This window comes from Aspergillus pseudonomiae (assembly GCF_009193645.1).
Source record: "Aspergillus pseudonomiae strain CBS 119388 unplaced genomic scaffold BDV37scaffold_78, whole genome shotgun sequence".
NCBI classification, from domain to species: domain Eukaryota; kingdom Fungi; phylum Ascomycota; class Eurotiomycetes; order Eurotiales; family Aspergillaceae; genus Aspergillus; species Aspergillus pseudonomiae.
In genome coordinates, this window is record NW_022476070.1 from 82,549 (window position 1) to 105,794 (window position 23,246).

Consider the following 23,246-nt stretch of genomic DNA (forward strand, 5'->3'; position numbering starts at 1 on the left):
TTGTCTAATAGTATGGTTGTAATTGGTGATGGAATCAAATGCGGAGAAAGTCCACGCCGAATGGAGTTAAGCTCCAAATAAGCTATGATGCCATCCATTTCCTTTACCTCCACTTTTCTCTGCTCTTGCACCTCCCAACATCCCTCTGCGATAACCTATTCTCAATCCTCTAGAAGACCGTCTCACCCAGTCAGCGTCTCACGCATCCCATTATGCTGTCCCGCTTTCCTCGAGCTCTCCCAGCGGCCATCCGCCCGACCCTCCGCGTCGGCCGGATCTCAACGCCAGTAGCTTCTCATTTCCAACCCCAGGCGAATCTGCCCCCTCGCTCATCTCGTCGGGGCTTCCGTTGCACCCCTGCAGCTCGTAAGGGCATCTTCCCTGACTCGTCGGACCCTCCGGCCCCCAACCCGCAAAGCAACAACGTCGCGGGCGCCGCCGGCCATGTCACCGAGCCATCGCCATTAACAGACGGAGAATACCATGAATACGCGGAACATTATCTCAATGTGCTCCAGAGCGAGATAGAGAAGGTGCAAGAGGAGGGCGCGGACATAGAGGCTGAGTATAGTGTGCGTATTCTCCGTCGCTTAATATCTCGTTGGACCTCTTGGATGGGCTTTAGCTCTGTCGCTTTTTCGTCTCCTTTGCTTCCGTCACAAAATCAATCGGTATACGAATTGCTAATCACTCTCCTGCGTGTAGGCCGGAGTATTGAACATCATCCTTCCCAGTGCCGGCACCTATGTCTTGAACAAGCAACCCCCCAACAAGCAGATCTGGCTCAGCTCCCCTATCTCTGGTCCCAAGCGGTACGACTGGGTTGTGGAGGGGGACCACATGCACGAGAAGCAGGATAGTAGGCCCTTTGCTAGTGGGCAATGGATCTATCTCCGGGATGGATCGAATTTGACGGACCTTTTGAACACCGAGTTGACCTTGAATATCCCGAAAGATGTCTACTCTGAGGAACTGTGATCTGCTTGCAGTGGTATGCGACTGAGCTATAGGAAGATACGCCTATGTTGCTCGGATCATGAATACATGGAGCTGTGGAGGTTGTAGGATATGAGAGCTCCCATAACTGAATCTTAGTGGATTAAACATTTCGGCATCGAGTACTACACCATATACTTGTTGCGCAGACATAATACAATATGCATATTTGAATTTCGTAGTGAGCTATCTTTCTCAGATTCAGTATTGGAATCCCACTGCTCTCCATATTTCGAACACACGACGACCAATTCTAGAAGGCCATCATCGCCCCATAGCACCGCATCGTCATTATTATGTGATCACTATTGGCTTCACTTCACACGCCCTCTAACGCGCCTCATCTCTCACGTTTCACCTGCACAAAGTCAAGAGATACAATGCCTCTTCGACAAAAACCCCCAACCAGGTCTCGCAGCAAATCACCCTCACATCACGCACGGCAAGACCCCGCTGACACCTCAATCTTCCGATCATTGTTACGAGCGGCGCGAGGGCGGGCATCCGACTGTAATGCGCTCGCTATGTCGCATGGCCCCGTGGCGAAGACTGAACTTCTGTATTTTTCCTTCAAGTCGACAAACGAAAGCCGAGAGATTCCTCGAACAGTACGTATAACGACGTATGGCGGTATCAATTTATTGGCCCTATATTTTTTTCCCCTACTTCGCTCTTAGATAGCTTAAGCCTGAACCGCAACGGTGCTGGGGCCTTGCTGCTGATCGTCCTTGGGGAGGTCGTCCTTCATGATGTCAGTAAGAACCCCGATGTATACATGATAATAAGAAATAGATAAATGAAGACGTACAGCGTCAAAAATAACCCGAATCATCAAGCTGCAGCTGGGGCAAACGGCGATTTCCTCTCCATCGCGAAGATCATCGATCGCAATCTCGAATCGGTCGCCACACGGGCAAGGGTAATGGTAGATTTGGAGGACAGGGTCGAAGGTCATATCTTCGATTTCGATTTCATCGTAGATGGAAAGGGCTTCGTCGGCCATTTTTGGTGTATTTCTAGTTACTGAAAGATTATTCTGTGGATTTGGGGGAATTTGAGGATCAGTGTATAGATTCCATGAGTCTTATCGGCGGAAAACTTTTGGTGGGATGGTCAGGTGATCAAAATGCGGGGTGGTGTTTATTGGCTGGTTCAATAAGGTTGTTTTGGTGAAAGGTACAAAATCGAATCATCCAATTGGAGGACATGTATAAAGTGATGAATATGGACAGGGTTATTAAGCAGTATAAGGCACGATGATGCGTTTGGAACAAGGGTATCTTAAGACAAAACAATAGAGCGAGAAATGCCTACCCATTCATAATCTTTCAATCTCTGACCTCACATCTTCAATTTCTCGTATTAAGTCCCCGTATTGTCGGGTTATTTCCCTGATAGGTCCTGTTGCTGACCGTCCTCTGGTGACAGCTCTATCGTTCACCCCCGAGTCGTCCACCTCATATGCGTTTAGTTCCTCCAGAGCCGACGCCTTTCTCTCTACCAGCCGCTCTCTGGTGTCTTGGAGATGTTGACGGTATCGGCTGAGGGCAGCAATAGTCTCGGGCGTGTGTATCGTGGCACAAATATCCAGTTTCGTCATCCTATCATGTATAATTAGTCTCGGCAGACCTTCATACCCTTCTTGAACTTGAACCAAAGCCACTACGGTCGGACATACCTCAGCTTCCCCTCCACTCCCCGTGCTACGGTAGCTAAATGCTCCGCCTTTGCCTTGGTGGCTCGGGCGAGTGCCCCGTGTTTGGCGCGTTCCAGTAAAACCACCGTACGCTCCAGTACCGCAGCCCGTGTCGCCAGGACTTCCCCCGCTGTCGCTGCCATCCGTGTGCGGGCTGCCGGGAGTTCAGATAGCTGTTTCTGGCGTAATTTACGCAGTCGATCTTCAAGCTGTGGGGAGAGAGAAGCGGGTGCTCTCATCATTGACTGATGAGCCCTAGTTCGGGGTCGGGATGACTCCGCAGACGAAGGATTCGAAGCGTCGCCCGCATTAGCGATTAATCGAAGGGCGCCCAGAGAAGACGAAATAGCATTCGAGAAGGGCTTAATCAACGCAGGAAGATCGGAGTAAAACTTGTCAATGTCTGGGGTCAAGAGAGATAGCACATCGGCTCCATCGACATCGGCACCATCTAGGTCGAGCTGATTGGATGACGAGTCCAAATACAAGCTGATAATTGCAATCGTGTCGCGGTACTAGTGATAAGCCATGCATCCTTGTCAGTCATTTCTGTTCTCGTTTATGTTGGTTGCCTGTGGAGCCATGCTCACATCGTCCGATATATCACAGTCGGGATCAAAGGCTAGCTGGCGCAGTGTTTGTTTCTTGATTTGCTTTTTCATATGACGAGTCCGGCAGGTTTGTAATTCCTGGAACAAAGTTTTCTTAATTTAGTATTCTTGTTGTGCGTTCCTCCGAGTGTGGGATTGTCCAAGTTTTGGACAGTTTGAGCACGTACTTCCAATACAGCCTTTCTGGCAGGTTGCGCATGGTTGGCGCGTGTCGAAGCATCAGGGTTGAGCAAATTTGTTGTCAAGTTCTGGTATAGTCTCTTAAATTGAGGATTATTCTCAAGTATTGCCGGGTCGCAAGGAGGTAACATGGCCACGGTTGTTGCGTTCTAGATAACATGTGGTCGCTACAAGGTTGTGAAGCTGGAGATTAGATTTGGATAACATTTAATCGGTGTGCTGCGTCACCGCCCACCGATAAGTAGTATTATCAATATATCCGAAGATCCATTGGTTACCCTCACAAACATATCAAGACTCATCGGAGGTATGTAGAGTACAATGCCTACAGGGAATTACTCGAAATATGTATAAGAATACAAAGTCTCAGATTTTCGCTTCCGTTTTCACATTTCTCTCGTAATCATACATGCACTAGGTGCCATCACAACCCTCTCCTCAGAGAACTATCACTGCGCATCGACTTGCAACTGAAGCATTTCCGCCTTCACCAGAGAACAAGCGCAAAACATGCTTAGAGCAAGTCCAACCGATGTCGGCAGGCAGCGCCCTCATGAAAGACGAGCAAAAGCATATCGTGCGTTCACCACAGGGTTATGGATCTTGCCACCAGATGCAGGCGAGCGAAAGTGAAGAGCTCAGACGCGACGTTCAACCCGATAGAAGTAAAGGGCTATGTACAAGAATACCAGGCGCCTGATTAAAAATAGTTCAGGCCGTCTTCCAACGCAACAGTATCGCTAATAGTGGAAAAGAAAAAAGGAACAGGAAAGGCTGGCGTGGGAACACAGGTTAACAACCAAGATGGGGAAACAACTAATTAGAATGATGGATAGCGTAAAAATGAAGGATAGGAATGCCCAGGAGTACTAGCAAAGTAGATCAACAAGACAAAGTGGAAGATTTCTGAAAAGTAAATATTCAGCTAGAATTCATCCAGCGAAGGTTTACTCCTCCTCGCTCTCTTCCGAGTCATCTTCCGAATCGTCGCTGCTTTCGTTAGCTTCGACAGAGGGAACTGGATCTGGTGAACGGCCACCGCCCTGGAAGCGAGACAGATTGCTTTCGAGCATGTTGATCTGAGCTTCCTGTTCGAATTTGCTCATGGGCTTGTTCTTCTTTGGCTTAGGGGCAGCAGCAGTATTCATAGCAGTGGGCGTCGCCACTTCTTCATCTTCCATAACTTGGGGCGCATTCTTCTTGACGAATCTGAGCAGCATAAGTAACACATCGTTGGGCAGCTCATCGATATCGAGTTCAATCTCTGTTTCTTGGGTGCCCTAGACGCAAAAGTTAGGCTTCTTAGCTCATGACAGTAAGTAGATGTGGCCGAGGTCGTACCTTGAGAGATGGAACATTACTTTGGATGATCTTAAGCGCTTCCTGCATCTTCTTATCGGGAAGGCTACTGATCCCATTGGATATGATTTGCTTCTCCTGATATGTGACCCAGCGCTGCTTCTCGGGCTTTGATGGCTTTATGCTGCTCTTCTTGTCCTTCTTGGCCAGGCTCATGCTTCCAGGTTTCTTGATATCCTTCGTGCTAGACTTGAGCTTCCCGGCTTTCTTCGATCCGGGTGGTGTCTTCTTTTTCTTCTTCTGAGCAAGAACTTCCACCTGACGTGTCATTTCAGCAATCTTTTGCTGTAGCCGTTGAAGTTCTTCGTCGTTATCGCTTTCGTCCGCATCTTCGTCGCTTTCGTCAGATTCAGACTCGGACTTTCCGCTGTGGTGCTCGGGATGCGGTTCATGGGCCTCCAAGTAGCGTGTCTTCTGAGACCACTTAGAATTGAATATCTCTTCAAACTTTTGTCCAGCAAGATATGTAGGATCTCCTGGGATATTGAACTTGAAACAATTCTTGAAAATCAGGCGCATGTCCAGTTCGAACTCTTTGGCATTCTCGTATTGACCAGTTTTAAGTTTTGTCTGCATAGTTGAGAGATCCATCGGTTTTTTGATAATGCTGTGGTAGGTAGGGATATTCAAGGCCACTGGATCAACGGGCTGATAGAAAGGGACCGCATAGTTAAAATGTTTTGGTTTGTGCAGCTCATCAAGAACCTCCTGGCAAAACTTCAATTCCCACTGATATTTCTTCTTTTTCGGTTTCGTCGAGTAGGGCAGGTCGCGCTTCGGAGGATGGATGGACCGCTTGGGCCGTCCATCAGCATTGGTAGAATCACGACGAATAACAGGAAGACCTTCTGGTCCCAAAGCGAATGTTGTAGCCTGAGGGGAACCACCAGTTGGGCGTGGAGGAGCCTGGCCTATGCTTGTTCGTGGTTCCCGTCGTGCCGCTGAGGTCTTAGGAGAAGACTTCTTCGGTTTCTTCTCTTCGATATCATCAGGTCTAGGGCAGTTAATCATCTGCTTTTCAAAAGTAGACTTGAGCTTCTGCCCCTCCTGCGCAACAATATGATCCGGGCCATTGAACGTCAACGAGTTTTGAACCATGAGGTTAAAATCATCAGTAACAGCCTTGACTGACTTGTACTCGTTGTTTTTCAGGCGTCTCTCAATGGTTCCAAGATCCATGGGCTGTCTGATAATCTGCGGATAATGAGGGATATTCATCTTCACTGGATCAACTGGCTCCCGATAAAATCGTGAGTCGTGCATACGCTTCAGGCTTTGTATCCCTTTAAGAAGGAACTTGTGCTGAACCCTGGTCATAGTCGCATCACCATTCGTTGCCGCATCCGCACGTCGCTCAGCCACGGGGCCGGGAGTCCCGGGTGCTTTAAATCCAGACGGCCCAGAACCTTCCCCTCCAATCTTGGTACGCTTCGCGGCAGGTTCATCTCTTGGGTCTGGTTCGCGTTCCCTAGATAACTTTGTGGGAGACATCGGCACATCAGGCGCATCTCGCATTTCCTGATCAACACCCTGCAAAGGCGGCAGCGAGGGAGCCTTAGTAGTTAAATTATTGTTCGAAGAACCTTCAGGCTTTGAACTAGCGGGAGGATGATGGGGAAGATCGGTCTTCGCAGCAGAGCCCTGAGCCTGGATACTGCCGTCCATCTCTTTCGCTGGCTTTAAGCTATCGGGCGTTGACTGGGATTTTTGAGGGGTACCATTATCAGCACTAGTCTTATCGGCAGACGGTTTTCCACTAGAGTTGGTAGGACTATTCCCAATTGTTTCCTTCTTTATCTCGTCTGTCGCTGAAGATTCTGTGGTCGGTATTTTGCGTTCCTCGGGTAGGGCAGTCGGTGACTTCGGAGGGGATGTTGTATTGACTCCGTTTGTGGTAGTAGTCTCATGGCCATTCACTGAAGCAGGTTTGGTCGAATCGGCCTTTTTCTCATTAGCGGCCGCGTCTGGGTTAGAATCAGTTACAAGACCCTGCACGCTGTAAAGAGGTAGTCAACAATTAGCTCCACGTTTCCAAAAGTCGGTCGGAGGTATACATACTCTTTGCGACCAACATCGACTGAAGAGATGCCATTTGGCGACGGTGGCAGCTGAGGCTTCTCCTCCTTGAGCACAGGAGTAGCCTCCGGAGGCGGGGTCGCCATTGAGGTCGATGTTTAAATGTCCAACTGAGGACCAGAATACAGTGTACTAACACGCAGCGATGAAGGTAGCAGCCGGTATCAGTTATCGAGAAAGCTTAAAGCGACAACAAAAATGCACTGAATAGGTATTCTCTGCGCTATCACAGACTAAATGGATCGATTCGTCAACCGTCGACTAAAACCCCCTGATTAAGTGACAAAAGACAGATGAAAACTGTTGCTCAGCAGTCACAACTGCTGCGACGCCGCGGTGTTAGAATATACAGGAAATATGAGTATTAGCGCGGGTCGGAAGTGGAGAATGCGACAGGAAGCAGAGGAATATATATTGCCAAGAGGCGGTACGCTGTAGAGTCACGTGGGCGGCAAGCCTGATTGACTAAGCGTGAGGCAATCTCGAGATAAAACGGAAGTGGAAAGAAGAATCAAAGGAGACGTCGAAAAAGAATAGGCAAGTCAGGTGATCTCTAAGGGGATCGCACGTGCCAACTCATGTGCCTGAGGCCACAGTGATTAAATGGACCTCGTGGAGTCGCGATCGGGAGTGAAGGGTGATAGAAATACAGTTAATTTGGTTGGGGGGGTTTGAGTTGTTGCTAATAATAATAAAGGGAAGGGGGAAATAATAATGACAATAATAAATAAAAATAAAAAACAAAAATAAACGGCAAGTGCAGTAGCTGTGGCTGGGATTCTTATCCGGGAGCGCGACGCGACAACGCGTTGGACCGTGTAAATAAGAAAATAAATGATGATAATGTCCAGGGGTGGTCACAAGTAACCTTGGACACGCAGGTTTAGGCGAGGCGGTAAGAAAAAAGGGTAGGAAAGGCGTGACCGGCGCGCAGCTCAGCTCAGGTCCAGAAACAGAGACTGAGGAAATCGGAGGGGGTGCTAGAATCCTTAAGTACGAACGGCCGCGTCGCGCTCGTCCGTCCTCTGCCGCTAACTCCATCGGATACACTAATCCTAATTAAATATTCAGCAGCTGCTGATTGGCTGATGGGTGACGCGTTCTACGAGTCCATGGATACGATTGGGTCCTTGTAACTCTGGTGGATCCTCGTACCAGGAGTCCCTTTGTCGGAAACATCCTCGAAAAATATTCAGCTCTCCAAAAAAAAAAAAAAAAAAAAAATTTGAGAATTGCAAAAAAGGACATCAAGCTGATAAAATCAAAAATAATTGAGCAACACTGAAAGTCTTCCAAGGCGTTTAGCTGGGACACATTTCATGAGACGACATCCACTAAATGTATATTTTGTCATACCGTAAGTTAGATCAGATATGACATACCCAAAAAATCTGTTAGGCATTCATGACGGGATAAGGACTGCATCATGGATATGGTTGATGGCTGGTTTGCTACACACCGATCCAGAAAAATTTGATCTGCTGACCCGGGAAAGCCCCAGGGTCAAGCCCTGAGCCCTTCCTTCCCTTGCATTGTATTAGGTCTAGCCTTGTGTTGCTGACATAAACACTAGGGCTTGGTAGTCATGCCAAGAGAGATAGCTATAGTAGAATGTCAATGAGGACATGGACAAAAACACCAGATTGCTTTGATCTCTAAAAAGCTGATTCTGTCACGATATGAGCATGAGCTTAACTCAAGTGTTTCCCTAGTAGTACCTGTAGCGTAACAGTGGCGGCTGCCTGTATCCCTTGTTCTGCTGGTCTCAGGACACGCCACATTGGTCTTCGAACAATCACCAGTGTCGCGCTTTATCAGTCACCCCTGACTTTGTCTGTGGAGTGGAACACGACAAAGGGGGTTTTCTTGCAGTTGAATCTGGGTGGACAGAAATGAGTCAAAAGTGTACCAACTGACAACGCATGACTCTGCGCGGAGAATATGCAACAGTATGCCAGTTGTAGTCCGAATGAAAACTGCGCATATTTGGCTCCCAAGGCCCGAAGAATGCGACTTATGAGTCTCACGAAATTTCGGTCCTTTTGATAAATCGACCAATGGAAGAAGCAAACAGCGCTTATCTTCAGCGCATTATTTGAAGGCAGAGCTGAGAGTGAGTTTGAGAAGGCATTCAAACACACTGAGATTTAGGTGAGAAGATTCAAACGTGTAGGTCGAGATCACCTAGGTGCTTGATTACAGGGGGAAGAGGAGGTGACGCCAGAAAACATGCGAAGCCTAGGCAGGCAGATTCAGCATTCTGCGGACACGTCGAGGACCGACGCATATATTGGGAGGAAAGATGACTTGAAAGAGAGTAGTTACTAGAGTGATGGAAGAGGCGGGCGATTAGATAAGACGCCTGCAGCACATATACGGCGCTAGACCATAACAGGGCAAGCGCCATCTACTGGCTCTACAGAACTTTTTTTTCCTTCTCAGCAGCACCGCCCAAGAGACGGCGACAGTCTGCAGTTCAACAGACTCACAACATCCAGGTGTCGCTCAAATTCAAAGCGGGACTAGGCTTATTTAACTACCTAGTGTCTGTTTTGTGACGTTGTTTGTTCCTTGTTCACTTATAGATTCGGTCAAAATGGGTAAGAAGACGTCTCGCCCGCCCTCCTCGAAAACTTCCTCCGCTGCGTCGCCCGCGATATCCGGCCTGACATACACTGGAAGCAAATCTTCGATATTAAAGGCATCATTTGCACCGTCTGAATATCAATTGGCGCTTTTCGCGTCGGTCATTCAGGGCCTTGATGCTCAGCATTTGCGAATTCATGATACGAATACCGGCCGGTTACAATGCGAGCATGTCTTGGGTCCTAAGGAGATGGTCACCTCCCTAGACTGGGGATACTATCCAGGAAGACAGAAGGATCGCGATCAACAGTCAAAAAAGAAGAGAAAGCGACACTCCGACGTCAATGGTTCCGCCGGTGGGTTCGATCAGGGAGATGTAGTTGTCGCCTTCGGTACCAGTACTTCAGATATCCGGATGTACTCGCCTACGGAGGACAAGATTGTCGGAACACTCGCTGGAGCTCACGATGAAGGTGTTAAGGATTTCAAATTTACTTTGGGCAAGCCCGCTCAAGAAGGCTGGAGTGTCGGTGGTGATAACAAACTCGTACAATGGGATCTGCGCACCGGGAAAAGCACAAAGTAAGCTCATATACCCTTATCGTGGGATTCTCGGGACCTGTCTAACATCACGTCCTAGGATAGTTAACTTGCCTTCATCCTCAGCGGCCACGAGTCTGGCGCGCCCGCTTCCCTCCAACCCACCTGTTATCTGCGCATCTCAAACGCCATATCTAATCGATACTGATAACAATGATGCGCCAATTGCGTTCCCCGCCATGCGCAATTCTATCCACACTCTTCTCACCTCCTCCACTGAGTCCGCTTCTGCCGGATTGTTCCTCGGCTCCGATAATGACCGTTATATCAATGTGTTTGATCCTGAGAGTCGGAAGCTCGTGATGAATCTGGTGGCTGAAAAAGAAGTATCTTCGTTGTCATTGTATACCGGCTTCGGGGGGAAGACGGGTGACTCGTTGTCGTTGGAGAAGCAAGCCCTGGCAGCTGTAACTGACGACGGTACAATTGAGCTTTTCATGAGGCCATTCGTTCAGCCAAAGGACTTACAGGCAGGTAAGAGCTTGAAGGCAAAGGGAAGGCAGATGACCAGGAGAGCAGAGTGCTCTATTAAGATCACGCGCTCCGAGGGCTCCGATGCGCTCGTCCCTGTGGTAACAGCATCGTTTCAGGGCCGTGATCTAGTCATTGCTTATACTGAAGGAGGGGTCATTCCTATTTTCGAACGTGTTTCTTGTCTCAATGAAGAAACCGACGAGTTGGCATTCACGGGCACAAAGAAGATTGTCAAGAGCAAGTCCAACTCAGTACTCTCGTCGGTAACCACAAACGGTGCAAGGAAGACAGGTGAGAGCCAGGTCGATGAGTCCAAGGCAGTGGTACAGCAAGGAGATCTCGTAGATGACGATGTTGAGATGCAAGACTCCAAACAAGACGCTATCTCAGATAGCGATGAATACTCGGATGATGACGACCAGGAACGCAAGCAGTCGGGTGAGGTGAAGGAAACAGACAAAAGGAACGGTACCGACAGCGACGTGGAGATGGATAACGCGGAGGAGTCCGATCCTGAAGATGAGGACGAGACAGGCGAACCCTCCTTTGGCGAGCTCATGCGGGCAAATGCAGCAGAGATCGATGTTGAGGCTGAACTTGAGGACGATGTCCGCATCGGATCTCTTGTTCCTGGGAAACCCAACAAAGCAGTCCAGCAGATTCCATCCGGTGTCTCGCTCTCCACTGTTCTGACGCAGTCCCTCAAGACTAACGATAACGACATGCTTGAATCTTGTTTCCATACCGGTGACCTCTCAATTATCCGGACGACCATCCAACGCTTGGAGTCATCCCTGGCAGCTACACTCCTCCAAAAGCTGGCCGAGCGCCTTTCTGCCCGACCTGGCCGGTACGGACACCTCCTCGTGTGGATCCAATGGACATGTGTCGCACATGGTGGGGCCCTCGCCGGCCAGCCAGATCTTTTGAAGCGTATGGCTACGCTTTACAAGGTTATGGATCAGCGCTCATCAAGCTTGTCCTCTTTGCTGCTGCTTAAAGGTAAGCTCGATATGTTGGACGCGCAACTCGGCTTGAGGCAATCCATCCGCAGTGGAGCGGAGGGAATGGAGAGTGAGGATGAAGACAACGTCATCTACGTTGAGGGAGAGGAGGAGCTTGAGGAGGAGGATAGCGATGCTGAGACTGCGAAGCATATGGCCACACCACGGACCAAGTTGATTCGCGATCAGACCTTCGACGAGGACGAGTCCATGCTGAACGGCGTCCACTCTGGCGTTGATGAGTCTGAGGACGAGGAGGAGGGCAGTGAGGAGGACGACGATGAGAATGAAGATGTATTTGACGTTGAGGCGGAGGAGTCTGCCGGCTCTTCCGACGCTGAGGAGTCACTGGAGGAAGACGAAGACGACGATGACGATGACGCCGAGAGTGCCGGCTCGGTGGCCGATTTCATTGCTGACACGGAGGATGACTCTGAGGATGAAGCCCTTTCAGCTCCCCAGCCGCCACCAAAGAAGACCAAGCTAGGCGGTGGAGGGAAGGGGAAGAACAAGGCGAGAAAATAGATTAGATTTTAATACCCTGTTCTTCTGTGGTTTTTCCTGGAGTTCCGTGTTTCTTACATCCAGACAAAAAGTGCTCAAAAAGAGAAAAGAATTTATTTAAACTGTTTCATGTACTCCGAGTATAATGTATGGGTACATTGTTCATTAGTATCTATGTTAGCTTGCTACTACCATCTATTACCTACTAGTTTCTCGGTCTTGGGACCTATCGCCTTACATTGTCTCCTTATTCTTAGACGAACACCTGTATACTTGTGTTCCCTCTCTCTGTCCACCCCGCGAGCACTACTCATTGAGCGACAGTAGAATACGGTAGCCTCGTTCAGTTGAGGTCCTTTGGGTGGGGGCTGTGTTCTTGTGTGTTCAGTGATATGTTTTCTCTCGAATGTTGCGCCGGCATCGGGGAAAATATATATAAGCCCCAACCAACAAGACTATCCACAAAGCAAGAATGAATTATCCTGGATAACACTCGAAGACAGGCCAGTGATAACACAGGCAGTAACTAATGAGTTGAATAGAGACATACAGAATCATTTACAGTCCACTGACATCACCTACATTTTTAGTGAAATACATAGGTTGTCAAAGCCACACAAGAAACGTAGATGTACATTTCTTCTAGGACTATATTGTTAAATATCTCGGGAAAATACATCAACTGTCAGTGTGGCCGAGTGGTTAAGGCGATAGACTAGAAATCTATTGGGTTCGCCCGCACAGGTTCAAATCCTGTCGCTGACGGCATTTCTTTTTCCCCCCTTATTTTTTGCCCTATACTCAGGTATTATAAGATATTGTCCTCAGCGTAGGACTGAACTACTTGCCCTTTCGTGTAAATCGGCCAGATGTTCCTAGATATTATCACATGTATGAACATACGCCCGCCGAAGTCGTCCAAGCATCATATACCTTGGTTTATGGATCATTGTTAGTTGCTTGAATACATGTGTGAAAGAAGCCGTATAGGAACAATTACTAAAGCTGAACCCTAAATTCCATGTATGGAGTACAATTGCACCGCCAGTCCCTATCCTGGTCGCTATATCTCCCCAGGCAAATGTACCCATCCCGTTCCTCCCGCTGTACTTCAACCCTACAGACAAACGGACATGATAGCATAACAACATGTTTTAATGACATCAAAACTGCCCAGCTCAATGACAGTTAGTACTTAGCACCCTACATGTTTTAGTAGCTCCAAGTATAAGAATTGAGCTCCCGTCTCGCGTGTTCATTTTCATAAAGGAAGTGTATAGTTTCATCAGTAACACTGAAAATATTGGCAACCTCCTATAAACAAAACCTGCTATCTAATCTTTATCGAAGTCAGTGTGGCCGAGTGGTTAAGGCGACAGACTAGAAATCTGTTGGGTTCGCCCGCACAGGTTCAAATCCTGTCGCTGACGTTTCGCATTACTTTTTTGCTCTCTACCCTTTTTTTCTAGTATTCTACTCCTGGCTCCCATATATATCGCTTACCCGCATGATGCGATGACGACCGTTGCACCGCCATGGGATATTTGGAAGCCGGTCGTGTTAGCGGGAGTCGTTGCCTGCTTTGGTATTCCCGTTCCCAGGCGAACAATACGACCTACCTGCTCATAAATATTGTAGAATATTCAGCAATAGGAAGTGGACCAGACTCCGACTGAGACCTACTGGAGTACCAGGCGACTAGTCTCCACCTTGTCGTACAAAATGTTGTATTCATAGCCATGACCTGTCTATTAGAGTGCCCTATAAGGATACATGCATGACATGACAAGCCAACGGACTAAGGATATAGTTGCCAACGGTGCAGAAAGCTCTGCATGCCGAAGCTCTAACGTCAACGAATGACTTCCTTTCCTGGGGCTTCCAGGCCTTCGATACCCTCGAGGATCTCACTACCACCGTATGGCCCAGAAGCTGCAGCCTTTTGTTTTCTTCCACTGCTCCACACTTCATGAAACTTGACACTTTGGTCACTAGAAGCCACAATGATACATCCTTCTTCGACCGTGCGTGGACACCAGAGGCCTCCTTCTTTGGCCCTAGGCCGCACCACTGCCTGCCGGTAATGTGAACTTCCTCCTTTCCTGTTCGACCTCAGTTGATTCACTAGGCTAGATATGGAGGAGCCACCGGGGCTGTCTAATTTATCAAGCACATAAGTAGGAGGCCTGCAGGGGTAGCTAACCGCACAGAGGGCTCGGCCGCAGTCAACATTCGACTCATTCTCTATACGATCCCAACTACTACCGTTTGGGCCCCAGGGGATTGCAGCGATCTGCTCACAGCTTGGCCAGGCAAAGACAGCAATTCGGAACGGGTGCTCTGGTTGGGCGAAGCCAAAGGTGGCGACAATCTCTCTCCTTGTCTTGCTCCAAATAAGGCCAGTTACCTGAGCATAGACGTTGATAGTGGCCAAACATGCGCCAGACGGCGTGTGGTAGAAGTGAATGGCGCGGTCATTAGAGCCCCCACCAGTGGCCAAAAGAGATGGCTGCCAGGGAGCGAATGCTATTGCTTTAACCGCCGCAGAATGAACAAGCCGATGTTTCTGATAGTTTGGCGGCACTATGACCGTTCGGTCGCGATCTGAGATGAGTGATCCCACACGGCTGAGGAGAGCTGTTGAGACAGGCGCGATTCCAGAACGGGAAGATGTAGATATACTGCGATCAATGAAGTGTCTATGTAAGAGCTGTTGATGGGTGCTCTCCATTGATGAGTTGAGACAACTCTGTCGTAGCGCATTCGGGTACTTCGAGGTTATGCCCAATTCTCTTGGGGGAATGATATCTTGCAGATCGAATAACATACACGCATTATCATTGCCACCAGTAGCAAGAAACACTCCGTCTGGAGACCAGGATATGCCACAAACCTGCTGCGTATGGGCCGATATCTTGGCAATCAGGGTCATGGAGCCTTGCCAGTCGAAATCTTCCAGGATCTCATCGTCAGGCCACTCAACTGAGTAGTACCAGATATTACCCGAATCATCGCCGATAGCAAGATCTTCTGTATCTACCTCAACGTTTTGGAATCTCTCTGATATTCTGCGCGACTTCACATGCTTGAATGCAACACAAGTGATTGTATAAGGATGATTGATTTCAAAGCGTATCTCTGAATCAAAAACACTCCAAAGGCTGAGTGTACCGGAATGTCTGCCAACAGCCAGAATGCCTTTCTCTCCACTCTCCGAGGAGAAAGACAAAGAGGTTACGTAGTTCGAAGGATGCTGGTCAGTGAAAGGTGGGTACTGTACGCCAAAAGCTTCAGACCAAAGGTAAACATGGTGGCCAAGGCCGACGGCAAGAATCCCCGAAGTGGTGGAATACGCTAGTGTTGAGCAATAAAAGTCATCGCGGAGATTCGGTGCGTCTAGTATACGGAACGGTAGCGTTGGTACAATCCTTCCGCTGTCTTTCCTTGGTATAGGCGTAGTACTCCCTATTATTACAATGTGGAATGGTATTAGATGGTTCAGAGAGACCATGAGTGGCCGGTAACCATGCAGCATCATTTGCAATTAGAAGATAAATTGTACTTACACCTATCCTTCTCTGCCTTCTTCCATGCATTGTCTTTCCAGACCAATGGCGAGAATCGCTCGTAGAGGGGAGAGAATGGAGCCGGGGTAGACTCAAGTAGTGGCCAACCGTGGTGACTGTTGAGAAGGGTTCTTGCTGGGTCAATATCCAGTGCAAGAGCTACCCTTGACTCGTATTTGGATTGTTCCTCAGTCGATTCTACAGGCGGCAAGAAACTAGCATTGTACATGGGAGCAGCTGTTCCACTTGTCAAAGGCCCCCCAGAGCGACTAGATGCTGTTCTGGATCGTCTGCATACGGTAGCAGATTCTCCACCAACATGCCAGACAGCTCCATTAGTCACTTGTCTATACCCGGCTTCTAGATTTAATGAGCTATCGATCCCTGCGATGGCCGGAATATCGATAAAACGGGGTCCATAGTACAGTCGTAGTGGACGTCTTGAGGGTACTCCGGGAGTGGTAGCAGACCGTCTTGGACGTGTGGGCATAAATGGATCTTCTCTCTGTGAACGATGGCGCAGAAACCTCTCCTCAGGGGATAACTCCCAAGGGCTTTTGCCAACACGAAACAAGGTCGATGGTGGATTCATAAATTGCCTAACGGGTATGAACCTGTCCGGCGAGGTTGGAGATCTCGAAAGGTCGCCATTTGCATTATTTAGGGTACATCTTTTAGTCTTAGGCTGACTTCTGGCAGGTGACAATGCTTGTTTGGCAACACCATCCACCTCTATAGGTGGGTATTTTGAATTGCAGACAGTATGGTGTCTTTTGATCGCCACAGGCGCAGGATGAGAAACTAGACGAGGACCTTTGTACCCCCCTGAAAAAGGCGAGGTAGTGCTGCTTAGATTAGCTGTACAATGAGTGACAGGCCCTATGAGGGGCGGTGGAGTAATAGCGCGGTCAACTGATAGATTAGAATCGTCATCACTAGAGATGTCTGAGATGAGCTCAGGCGTTGACGGCCTGCTTTCCATGTGAGGATCCCGCTTCTGCAATACACAGCATTTAGAGCTTATCATTGCTATAGCGACGCCCAACTGTTGCAGTTGGCAGCCTGTAATAGGCGTAATAATTGAATGCTATGGTCAGCTCTGGAATGCTTCGAAGTTAAGAAAAGAATGGCGGTACGGGTCCAGATCATAGAAACCTAGACCCTGAGTATAAAACTATTGGGTTGTAATGCGATAACATATCCCTTGATAAACAGCAGATAAGTTGGAAGCTGAAGGAAGGTAGACAGTGATCTCGTCTCGATGAGGCCGATGTAGTATAACATGGCACGTGACGTCCCGATAGGGAAAGCACTCCAAACGGAGTCGAACAGCCGTGACTTCGACTCCATCGTTCTCCTTACTGGTAGGCCTGAGAAAACCATACCTTTCTGGTGTTGACACGTCTCAACTAGTCAGGTGTTGCATAGATAGACAACAGGTCAACATGGCCAGCGTAATTTTTAATCTTCCCTCCGCATACCCCACACCTACTGATGGATGGTTCGGCAGCATGGGATACCCCGCTACAGCTCGAAGGAGAAATCCGAAGAAACTCGTCAGCAAGAGCTTTGCAAAATAGAAAAATACCAGGAGTTGGATCGGCTAGTTCGTGCGAAGGTATATCCGCTTCGATTCCTCAGAATACACTGGGCATTCTGATAGGTAATCCAGATTGCAGAACAGCAGTATACGCCTGAAACACTTCAAAATATCTCCGAATTGTTGACCAAAAACCCGGAGTACTACACGGTGTGGAACTATCGACGCCGGGTTTTGCGGCACGAATTCACACAGGCTGCATCAAGCGACTCGACTGAAGCTGCAGCGGATCAGATAACTACTTTAATCAAGAATGACCTGCTGTTCCTGATGCCGCTACTGCGCAGCTTTCCCAAGTGCTACTGGATATGGAACTATCGTTTATGGCTCCTAGATGAAGCTAAACGCCTGCTGCCGCCCTCCATTTCCCGAAGAATTTGGGAAGAAGAGTTAGCACTTGTGGGCAAAATGCTTCGCCTAGACAGCAGAAACTTCCATGGCTGGGGCTACCGACGAGTTGTCGTGGACACGTTAGAAACACTGGCATCCGAAGAACAGGGGGAGAGTATGGCGCAAGCAGAATTCGAGTATGCGAAGAAGATGATTGGGACCAATCTCTCTAACTTTTCCGCGTGGCATTATCGGACGAAGCTTATCCAGCGATTGCTCAATGAGAAATCAGCCACTGATGCGGAACGAAGGAAGATGCTCAATGACGGTACGTGTCTCTGTCTTACATAAGAAATGATCGCTTTCTTCGCTAATGCAACTAAGAACTGGAGCTTATCCATCGCGCCCTGTGTGACCCATATGACCAGTCACTATGGTTTTATCACCAAAACTTAATGTGCACATTTGACCCAGCAACATCAGGGCAGACAATGGCACCGAACCTCAGTCCGCCGGAGCGGTTGAACTATGTTCGCCAAGAGATCGAGGAGATTCAGGATATGCTGGACGGGGCGGAGGATTGTAAGTATATCTACCAAGCATTAATCGACTGTACCTTGTTGGCGTCGAAAATTGAAGGCACCATGTCCAGCGGCGATCAACAAAAGGTTTTGAGCTGGATCTCGGAGTTGAAGAAAATAGACCCGCTTCGGCGTGGACGGTGGCTGGATTTTGAGCGTTCACTCTGCAGATAGGGGAGCACCCCCTTACTTCACTATTTCTGTATAAACATATCATAGAACGCAAAGTGCGGAATTACCTTTCCATCGGGTCAGCTCCCTGTAATTCCTATAGGCCGAATTGTTGGTGGTGGTTAGCCGGTCGTTTAGTTTGGAGGATCCTTATAGTAGGAGTGTTTAGTTGGGCTGTGGGGACCAATAGGTTTTTTTCATCCGTGGATGAGCGAAATTCAGGGGAGTTTCAGGAATGCTTACTTACAACATTTGATACTTACTAGTAGATACTAAACTAGTAGTCGAAATACGAGGTATATACATACAACATTGGAATTTGAACCGCATGTACATCCGGACAGGGCGATCATCGATAGTGAAAAGGAATCGAAAGAACAATCGAATAATATTTAAAATCAAAAAAGAAACAAAAGGGAAAAGAAAGCACGCATGGATTATAACGTTTGACCGGAACTCTAGACCCGCCAAGCTTTCACCAGCAAATCAACCAACGTTACCAAAGATTCCATTGAGATAGTGGAAGTTGTCGAGTCTCCTCAATAACACACCATACATACTATAGAGAAAAAAAAGAAAAAAACAAAAATTAAAAATTATTCACCAAGTCTGCAGAACAGTCATATACCCCGAACCTTAGTGTCTTGGTTTATTTGATATTTTTATCTTGAATCCTTCGTAGCGAAATTCCTTCTGCCTTTTGACACCCCCTTCAAGTGGCCCATTTCCACTGGTGGCTGTTGGGGCCCATTCCATATCCAACCCCTTCTCCGTCAACTAAACAACTAAACCGAACCGCGTGGTGGCTTCCACTCTGTCTTACAACCTCCTTCCCCCTGCTTGCCATGGCCCTCCCGTTCTTCTGATCACCCTTTATACCTTGTTTTTATATTCCAATACCGACTGTGATCCTAAAATTTTTGATTGAACATCTTGAACAGACTTATTCAACTGCCCCAGGGGGCTCCGGTTCATCATGTCTAGACGGAGTAGCAGAGACTATGAAGGAGTAAGATACTACCAGCGCTCCATGGTTTTCAAGAATCTAAACTCATTGACTCTTTGACCAGGATACCTTCGACGATGCCCTGGAAGCTCCAACATCTCAAAACAATCTCACCGTGTCGATCCCCCAGAGTTCCTCTACCCGCTCCCTGACAGACAGCCCCCCGAGCGCTTCGGCTACTACACCTCAGTTAACCGATGCGCCCTCGCTGCCAACTGCTGACCAGGATGAAGTGAAGACAAATGGAGAGACAGTTGATGCTCATTCGGATACACGGTCGGAAGCAGAGGAAACGCCTCGCAAACAAAAATTACAGAAATCCCCACTGTTGACGGCTCACCGATTGTCTACCACTTCCCTCGCCGAGGTGAATCTCGCTAGCAACAACAAAGATGATGAGTCCTTCGACAACCATGATATAAGCCCGGGCCACACCCCTAGCTCTCCTCCATTATCCTCTGTGGAGTCGATGTCGGCTCAGAATCCTCGCCTGTCAGATCCTGCTCCTCCCGTGATCAAGAACACAGCCCCTGCTGCACCGCCACCACCACCAGCTCGAAAGCTCACAGGCCCGTTTGCCTGGCTTACTCGGAGTTCGACGGGAAGCAAAGAGACGAAATCACCACCTCAAAATAGTCGCCGGAGCACGGCCGCTTCTATATCCACAATCTCCAGTAATCCTGAGATGGCCGGCCGAACACAGGATGGTGAGGATCAGGATGGTGCGAGCACGGGGTCTCGAAAGCCGGCTCGTAACAGCTTGAAGGATCAGTTTAAAATGCTCAGAATGCGGGATGAAGGGTTAGTTTCGGAGAATGACGAAGCAAGTGTCGCGTCAGGACGTGCAAGCATTAGTCAACCCGCAGGAAGCCCGCCCCCCAGCATCCCAGAAGAAGGCGAGAACGATTCCGCAGCTATAACAGCAACCTCGCCGCCGAATGTGTCAGCGACGGTGAACCCAAATCTCGCCCCGGGAACAGTTTCTGGATTTTCAGCCTCCGCAACTGACGCAGCGGCACCTGTCGATTGGGAACTATGGCAGCAACTAGTCAACGGTGGTCCCCAGGCGCTGAAGGGCGCGAACTCTGAAGAGTTGAACGCCGCCATTAAACGAGGAATCCCGCAGACCATTAGAGGGGTCATCTGGCAAGTCCTGGCTGACAGCAGAAACCCCGAACTCGAAGAAGTTTATCGGGAACTGGTTGCGCGTGGCACAGAAAAGGAAAAGGCCCGGACTTCTAATGGCACGACAAATGGAGACAAAGAGTCCGCATCTTCATCTCGATCGTCCATCCGCTCCGAACATTCTGGGTCGGCCGCGCATTCGGTCAACGGGTCCCCTAGCCCTTCACACGAAGTGGACCCCGAAAAACTGGCAAAAGAGCAGGCTGCGAGCGAGGCGGCTCGGAAAAAGAAGGAGAAGGAAGACGGTGTGGCCCTGCAGAAGCTGGAAAAGACTATTCGGCGGGACTTGGGTGCTCGCACAAGTTATTCCCGCTACTTTGTGTCGCAAGGGAACCAGGAAGGTCTGTTTGGTTTGTGTAAAGCGTACGCTCTGTACGACGAGGCCGTGGGGTATGCGCAGGGCATGAATTTCATTGTTATGCCACTGTTATTTAATGTAAGTGATCTGAATGCACGCCTCGAGAAAGGCCCCATGCTAACATACATTCCTTGTAGATGGATGAGGCCGAAGCATTCACACTGCTGGTCAAGTTGATGAATCACTATGGCTTACGGGAGATGTTCATCCACGATATGCCTGGTTTGCACCGCAGCCTTTTCCTTTTCGAACGCTTGCTCGAGGACATGGAACCTGCCTTATACTGCCACCTTCGCCGGCGAGGGGTACACCCGCAGTTGTATGCCACGCAGTGGTTCCTGACTCTTTTCGCATATCGCTTCCCCCTACAACTAGTTCTCCGCATCTACGATCTCATTCTTGACGAGGGACTTGAAAATACAATCCTAAAATTTGCGATCGCCATTATGCATCGAAACTCCGAGGCGCTTCTGGGTATGAAGGACATGACTCCACTGACCACGTTCCTCAAGGAGCGCTTGTTCGACGTCTACATTGACAAACAACCCTCAGCGTCGTCGATCCTCGAGTCTGGGTTCTTCGGCAGCTCGGGGGCTGCCGACAAGGAAGTGTATCGCGCGGACCTCTTGGTCCAGGATGCCTGTGCTGTTCCTCTTGATCGTGAGACGATTCGTGCTTACACGGCGGAATGGGAGGAAAAAGTACGGACTGAAAGAGAACGCGAACAGGAGCTAGAGAACCTCAAGCATACGGTAGCCACACAGAGTGCCCGGATCCGATTACTGGAAGAACAAGCCGAGGCGTCGGACAAAGAGCATGTCCACCTTGCTTCCGAACTTGTCCATCTCAAAGTAGAGAATGAAGAGCTAACTGACCTGAATGACGCCTTGAATATGCAGGTCAAAAACCTGAAGATTGTCGTGGATCAACAGCCAGCAGAGGTCGAAGAGAAGCTCCAAACCGAGATGGATCGCATCATGAAGCGCAACATGGAGGTTCAGAACGAAAACCGGTCAATGGTGGAACAAATGGCGGAAATGGAAAAAGAACTCGTGGAGGCCAAGATGAAGTGGGCAGAGGTAAACCGCACCGCATACTTACCTTTTTGGAAGTACGATCTAACGTTTGTTCGCTGCAGATCCATGAAGACCACGAGAATCTGAAACAAAAATGGAGCGATCTCCGCAAGGCCCTCGATTAGATTCCACTCCTGCGTGAGCTTTTTATTGTACATTTCACCTGTCCAAATGTGAAGGACCTCCTCATCTGGCTGGTTTCAATGATTGTAATCTTCACTTCCCTGGTCTCCGACTTGCATGTACATTTCTTTGACGGAGCGGCTCAGGATTTGTCCGTTTCGAGGCCTTCTGGCAAGGACAAATGCTTGTTGTATCATCATATTTCCTTTCCAACGCAGCGCGAGTTCTCGGCAGCGTGTCGAGATTTTTTATGAGCAGGCATCTTATGAAGCGATTTCATGTTATGAGTGACTTGATCATTTCCAGACCACATCCGGTCTTGCCCTGTTTGATCCCTCTGATGCTTTCAGTGTCTGACTTAGTGTAGCGGATATTTTCTTGATTACCAAAATAAGAGATCCTAACTTATGCAGTATATGTCATGAATACATGCTATTCAAGGTTATGGGCTTGCAATCTAGCCCCCGTCCAACCTCGAACCAAAAAAAAAAATAAAAATAAAAATAAAAATAAAAATAAAATAAAGAAAATCAAAAAAAGAAATCCATAATCATTTACAGAACACTCTCATAGTACGTAGTCAAAACATCCTCCTTAACTGGCCCAACCACAGCCTTCAGAGCCTTGTGCGCCTCACACTCATTATCATAGTACTTCATATCCTCCATCGAAGCGAACGTTGTCTTGACGGACAGCGTGTATCCTTTATTGCGGGGATCCGGGAAAGAGTGTCCCGCTGCGGCAGCAACAATGTACGGTTTGCCGTCCTGCACAAAAGTTCTCGTTAACAACCACTCTATATAAACACCGAGGCAGCCGCAAACAGCCGAACACTATTTACCTTGGTCGCTGTCTTCGCTAGGACCTTGTATTGCTCGAGAACTCGGTTCCGGTCTTCTTCATTGGGGATGTTGAAGAGCGTGATGCGTTCGATGGGGGCCATTTTCCAGTATTTCCTCGTCTAGTGGGGTGGTTTATAGTAGCTGGGGCGTTGGTACTGGGAACAGGTAGGAGAATGTAGGTTTATAGAGAGGTGGTGGGGATATAAATCTACGGAAGGGAGAAAGAAAGGATGTATGGCCGAGTATATATACTCTTCCGCCGGGGACGGATTTATGATTGGCGCATCCACGGACGCGTAAGGCGGGGTAATTGGGTGAGTTT

At 48.6% G+C, this 23,246-nt stretch overlaps 9 protein-coding genes and 2 non-coding genes across 11 annotated transcripts; 6 read left to right on the top strand and 5 right to left on the bottom strand.

The window, feature by feature from the left end:
• Positions 1-21: 21 nt before the first annotated feature.
• BDV37DRAFT_257613 (frataxin family protein) lies at positions 22-1,171 on the top strand. The gene is made up of 2 exons (XM_032082969.1): positions 22-572; positions 706-1,171. Exons 1-2 carry the CDS (start codon positions 213-215, stop codon positions 976-978), a joined length of 633 nt encoding a protein of 210 aa, XP_031937788.1. The 5' UTR covers positions 22-212; the 3' UTR covers positions 979-1,171.
• A 507-nt stretch (positions 1,172-1,678) lies between these two features.
• On the bottom strand, positions 1,679-1,999 carry dph3 (CSL family zinc fnger-containing protein; the record flags this gene model as incomplete). Its single annotated transcript, XM_032087946.1, has 2 exons — positions 1,679-1,738; positions 1,805-1,999. 2 exons carry the CDS (start codon positions 1,997-1,999, stop codon positions 1,679-1,681), a joined length of 255 nt encoding a protein of 84 aa, XP_031937789.1.
• A 315-nt stretch (positions 2,000-2,314) lies between these two features.
• Positions 2,315-3,614, bottom strand: BDV37DRAFT_274432 (uncharacterized protein; the record flags this gene model as incomplete). The annotated part of the gene is made up of 3 exons (XM_032085235.1): positions 2,315-2,597; positions 2,675-3,207; positions 3,471-3,614. 3 exons carry the CDS (start codon positions 3,612-3,614, stop codon positions 2,315-2,317), a joined length of 960 nt encoding a protein of 319 aa, XP_031937790.1.
• A 692-nt stretch (positions 3,615-4,306) lies between these two features.
• Positions 4,307-7,249, bottom strand: BDV37DRAFT_202452 (putative transcription regulator BDF1). The gene is made up of 3 exons (XM_032079868.1): positions 6,901-7,249; positions 4,825-6,838; positions 4,307-4,763 (listed from the first exon to the last, which is right to left on the bottom strand). The coding sequence occupies exons 1-3, from the start codon at positions 7,002-7,004 to the stop codon at positions 4,431-4,433; spliced, it is 2,451 nt and encodes an 816-aa protein (XP_031937791.1). The 5' UTR covers positions 7,005-7,249; the 3' UTR covers positions 4,307-4,430.
• A 2,129-nt stretch (positions 7,250-9,378) lies between these two features.
• BDV37DRAFT_257640 (Utp12 domain-containing protein) lies at positions 9,379-12,311 on the top strand. Its single transcript, XM_032082970.1, has 2 exons — positions 9,379-10,086; positions 10,145-12,311. Exons 1-2 carry the CDS (start codon positions 9,515-9,517, stop codon positions 12,105-12,107), a joined length of 2,535 nt encoding a protein of 844 aa, XP_031937792.1. The 5' UTR covers positions 9,379-9,514; the 3' UTR covers positions 12,108-12,311.
• A 459-nt stretch (positions 12,312-12,770) lies between these two features.
• BDV37DRAFT_t183 lies at positions 12,771-12,851 on the top strand. The gene has a single exon. It is a non-coding gene; the product is annotated as a tRNA-Ser (tRNA).
• Positions 12,852-13,435: 584 nt separating this feature from the next.
• Positions 13,436-13,516, top strand: BDV37DRAFT_t184. Its single transcript has one exon. It is a non-coding gene; the product is annotated as a tRNA-Ser (tRNA).
• A 389-nt stretch (positions 13,517-13,905) lies between these two features.
• BDV37DRAFT_296859 (WD40 repeat domain-containing protein) lies at positions 13,906-17,002 on the bottom strand (the record flags this gene model as incomplete). The annotated part of the gene is made up of 3 exons (XM_032090207.1): positions 13,906-15,551; positions 15,653-16,287; positions 16,947-17,002. 3 exons carry the CDS (start codon positions 17,000-17,002, stop codon positions 13,939-13,941), a joined length of 2,304 nt encoding a protein of 767 aa, XP_031937793.1. The 3' UTR covers positions 13,906-13,938.
• A 25-nt stretch (positions 17,003-17,027) lies between these two features.
• BDV37DRAFT_257643 (Rab geranylgeranyltransferase BET4) lies at positions 17,028-18,642 on the top strand. The gene is made up of 4 exons (XM_032082971.1): positions 17,028-17,106; positions 17,163-17,270; positions 17,325-17,910; positions 17,967-18,642. Exons 1-4 carry the CDS (start codon positions 17,098-17,100, stop codon positions 18,335-18,337), a joined length of 1,074 nt encoding a protein of 357 aa, XP_031937794.1. The 5' UTR covers positions 17,028-17,097; the 3' UTR covers positions 18,338-18,642.
• Positions 18,643-18,989: 347 nt separating this feature from the next.
• On the top strand, positions 18,990-22,484 carry BDV37DRAFT_202542 (putative GTPase activating protein (Gyp5)). The gene is made up of 4 exons (XM_032079869.1): positions 18,990-19,343; positions 19,405-20,961; positions 21,021-21,962; positions 22,022-22,484. Exons 1-4 carry the CDS (start codon positions 19,311-19,313, stop codon positions 22,082-22,084), a joined length of 2,595 nt encoding a protein of 864 aa, XP_031937795.1. The 5' UTR covers positions 18,990-19,310; the 3' UTR covers positions 22,085-22,484.
• Positions 22,485-22,636: 152 nt separating this feature from the next.
• On the bottom strand, positions 22,637-23,025 carry BDV37DRAFT_286604 (Dabb family protein; the record flags this gene model as incomplete). Its single annotated transcript, XM_032087947.1, has 2 exons — positions 22,637-22,849; positions 22,924-23,025. The coding sequence occupies 2 exons, from the start codon at positions 23,023-23,025 to the stop codon at positions 22,637-22,639; spliced, it is 315 nt and encodes a 104-aa protein (XP_031937796.1).
• Between the last annotated feature and the right edge of the window lie 221 nt (positions 23,026-23,246).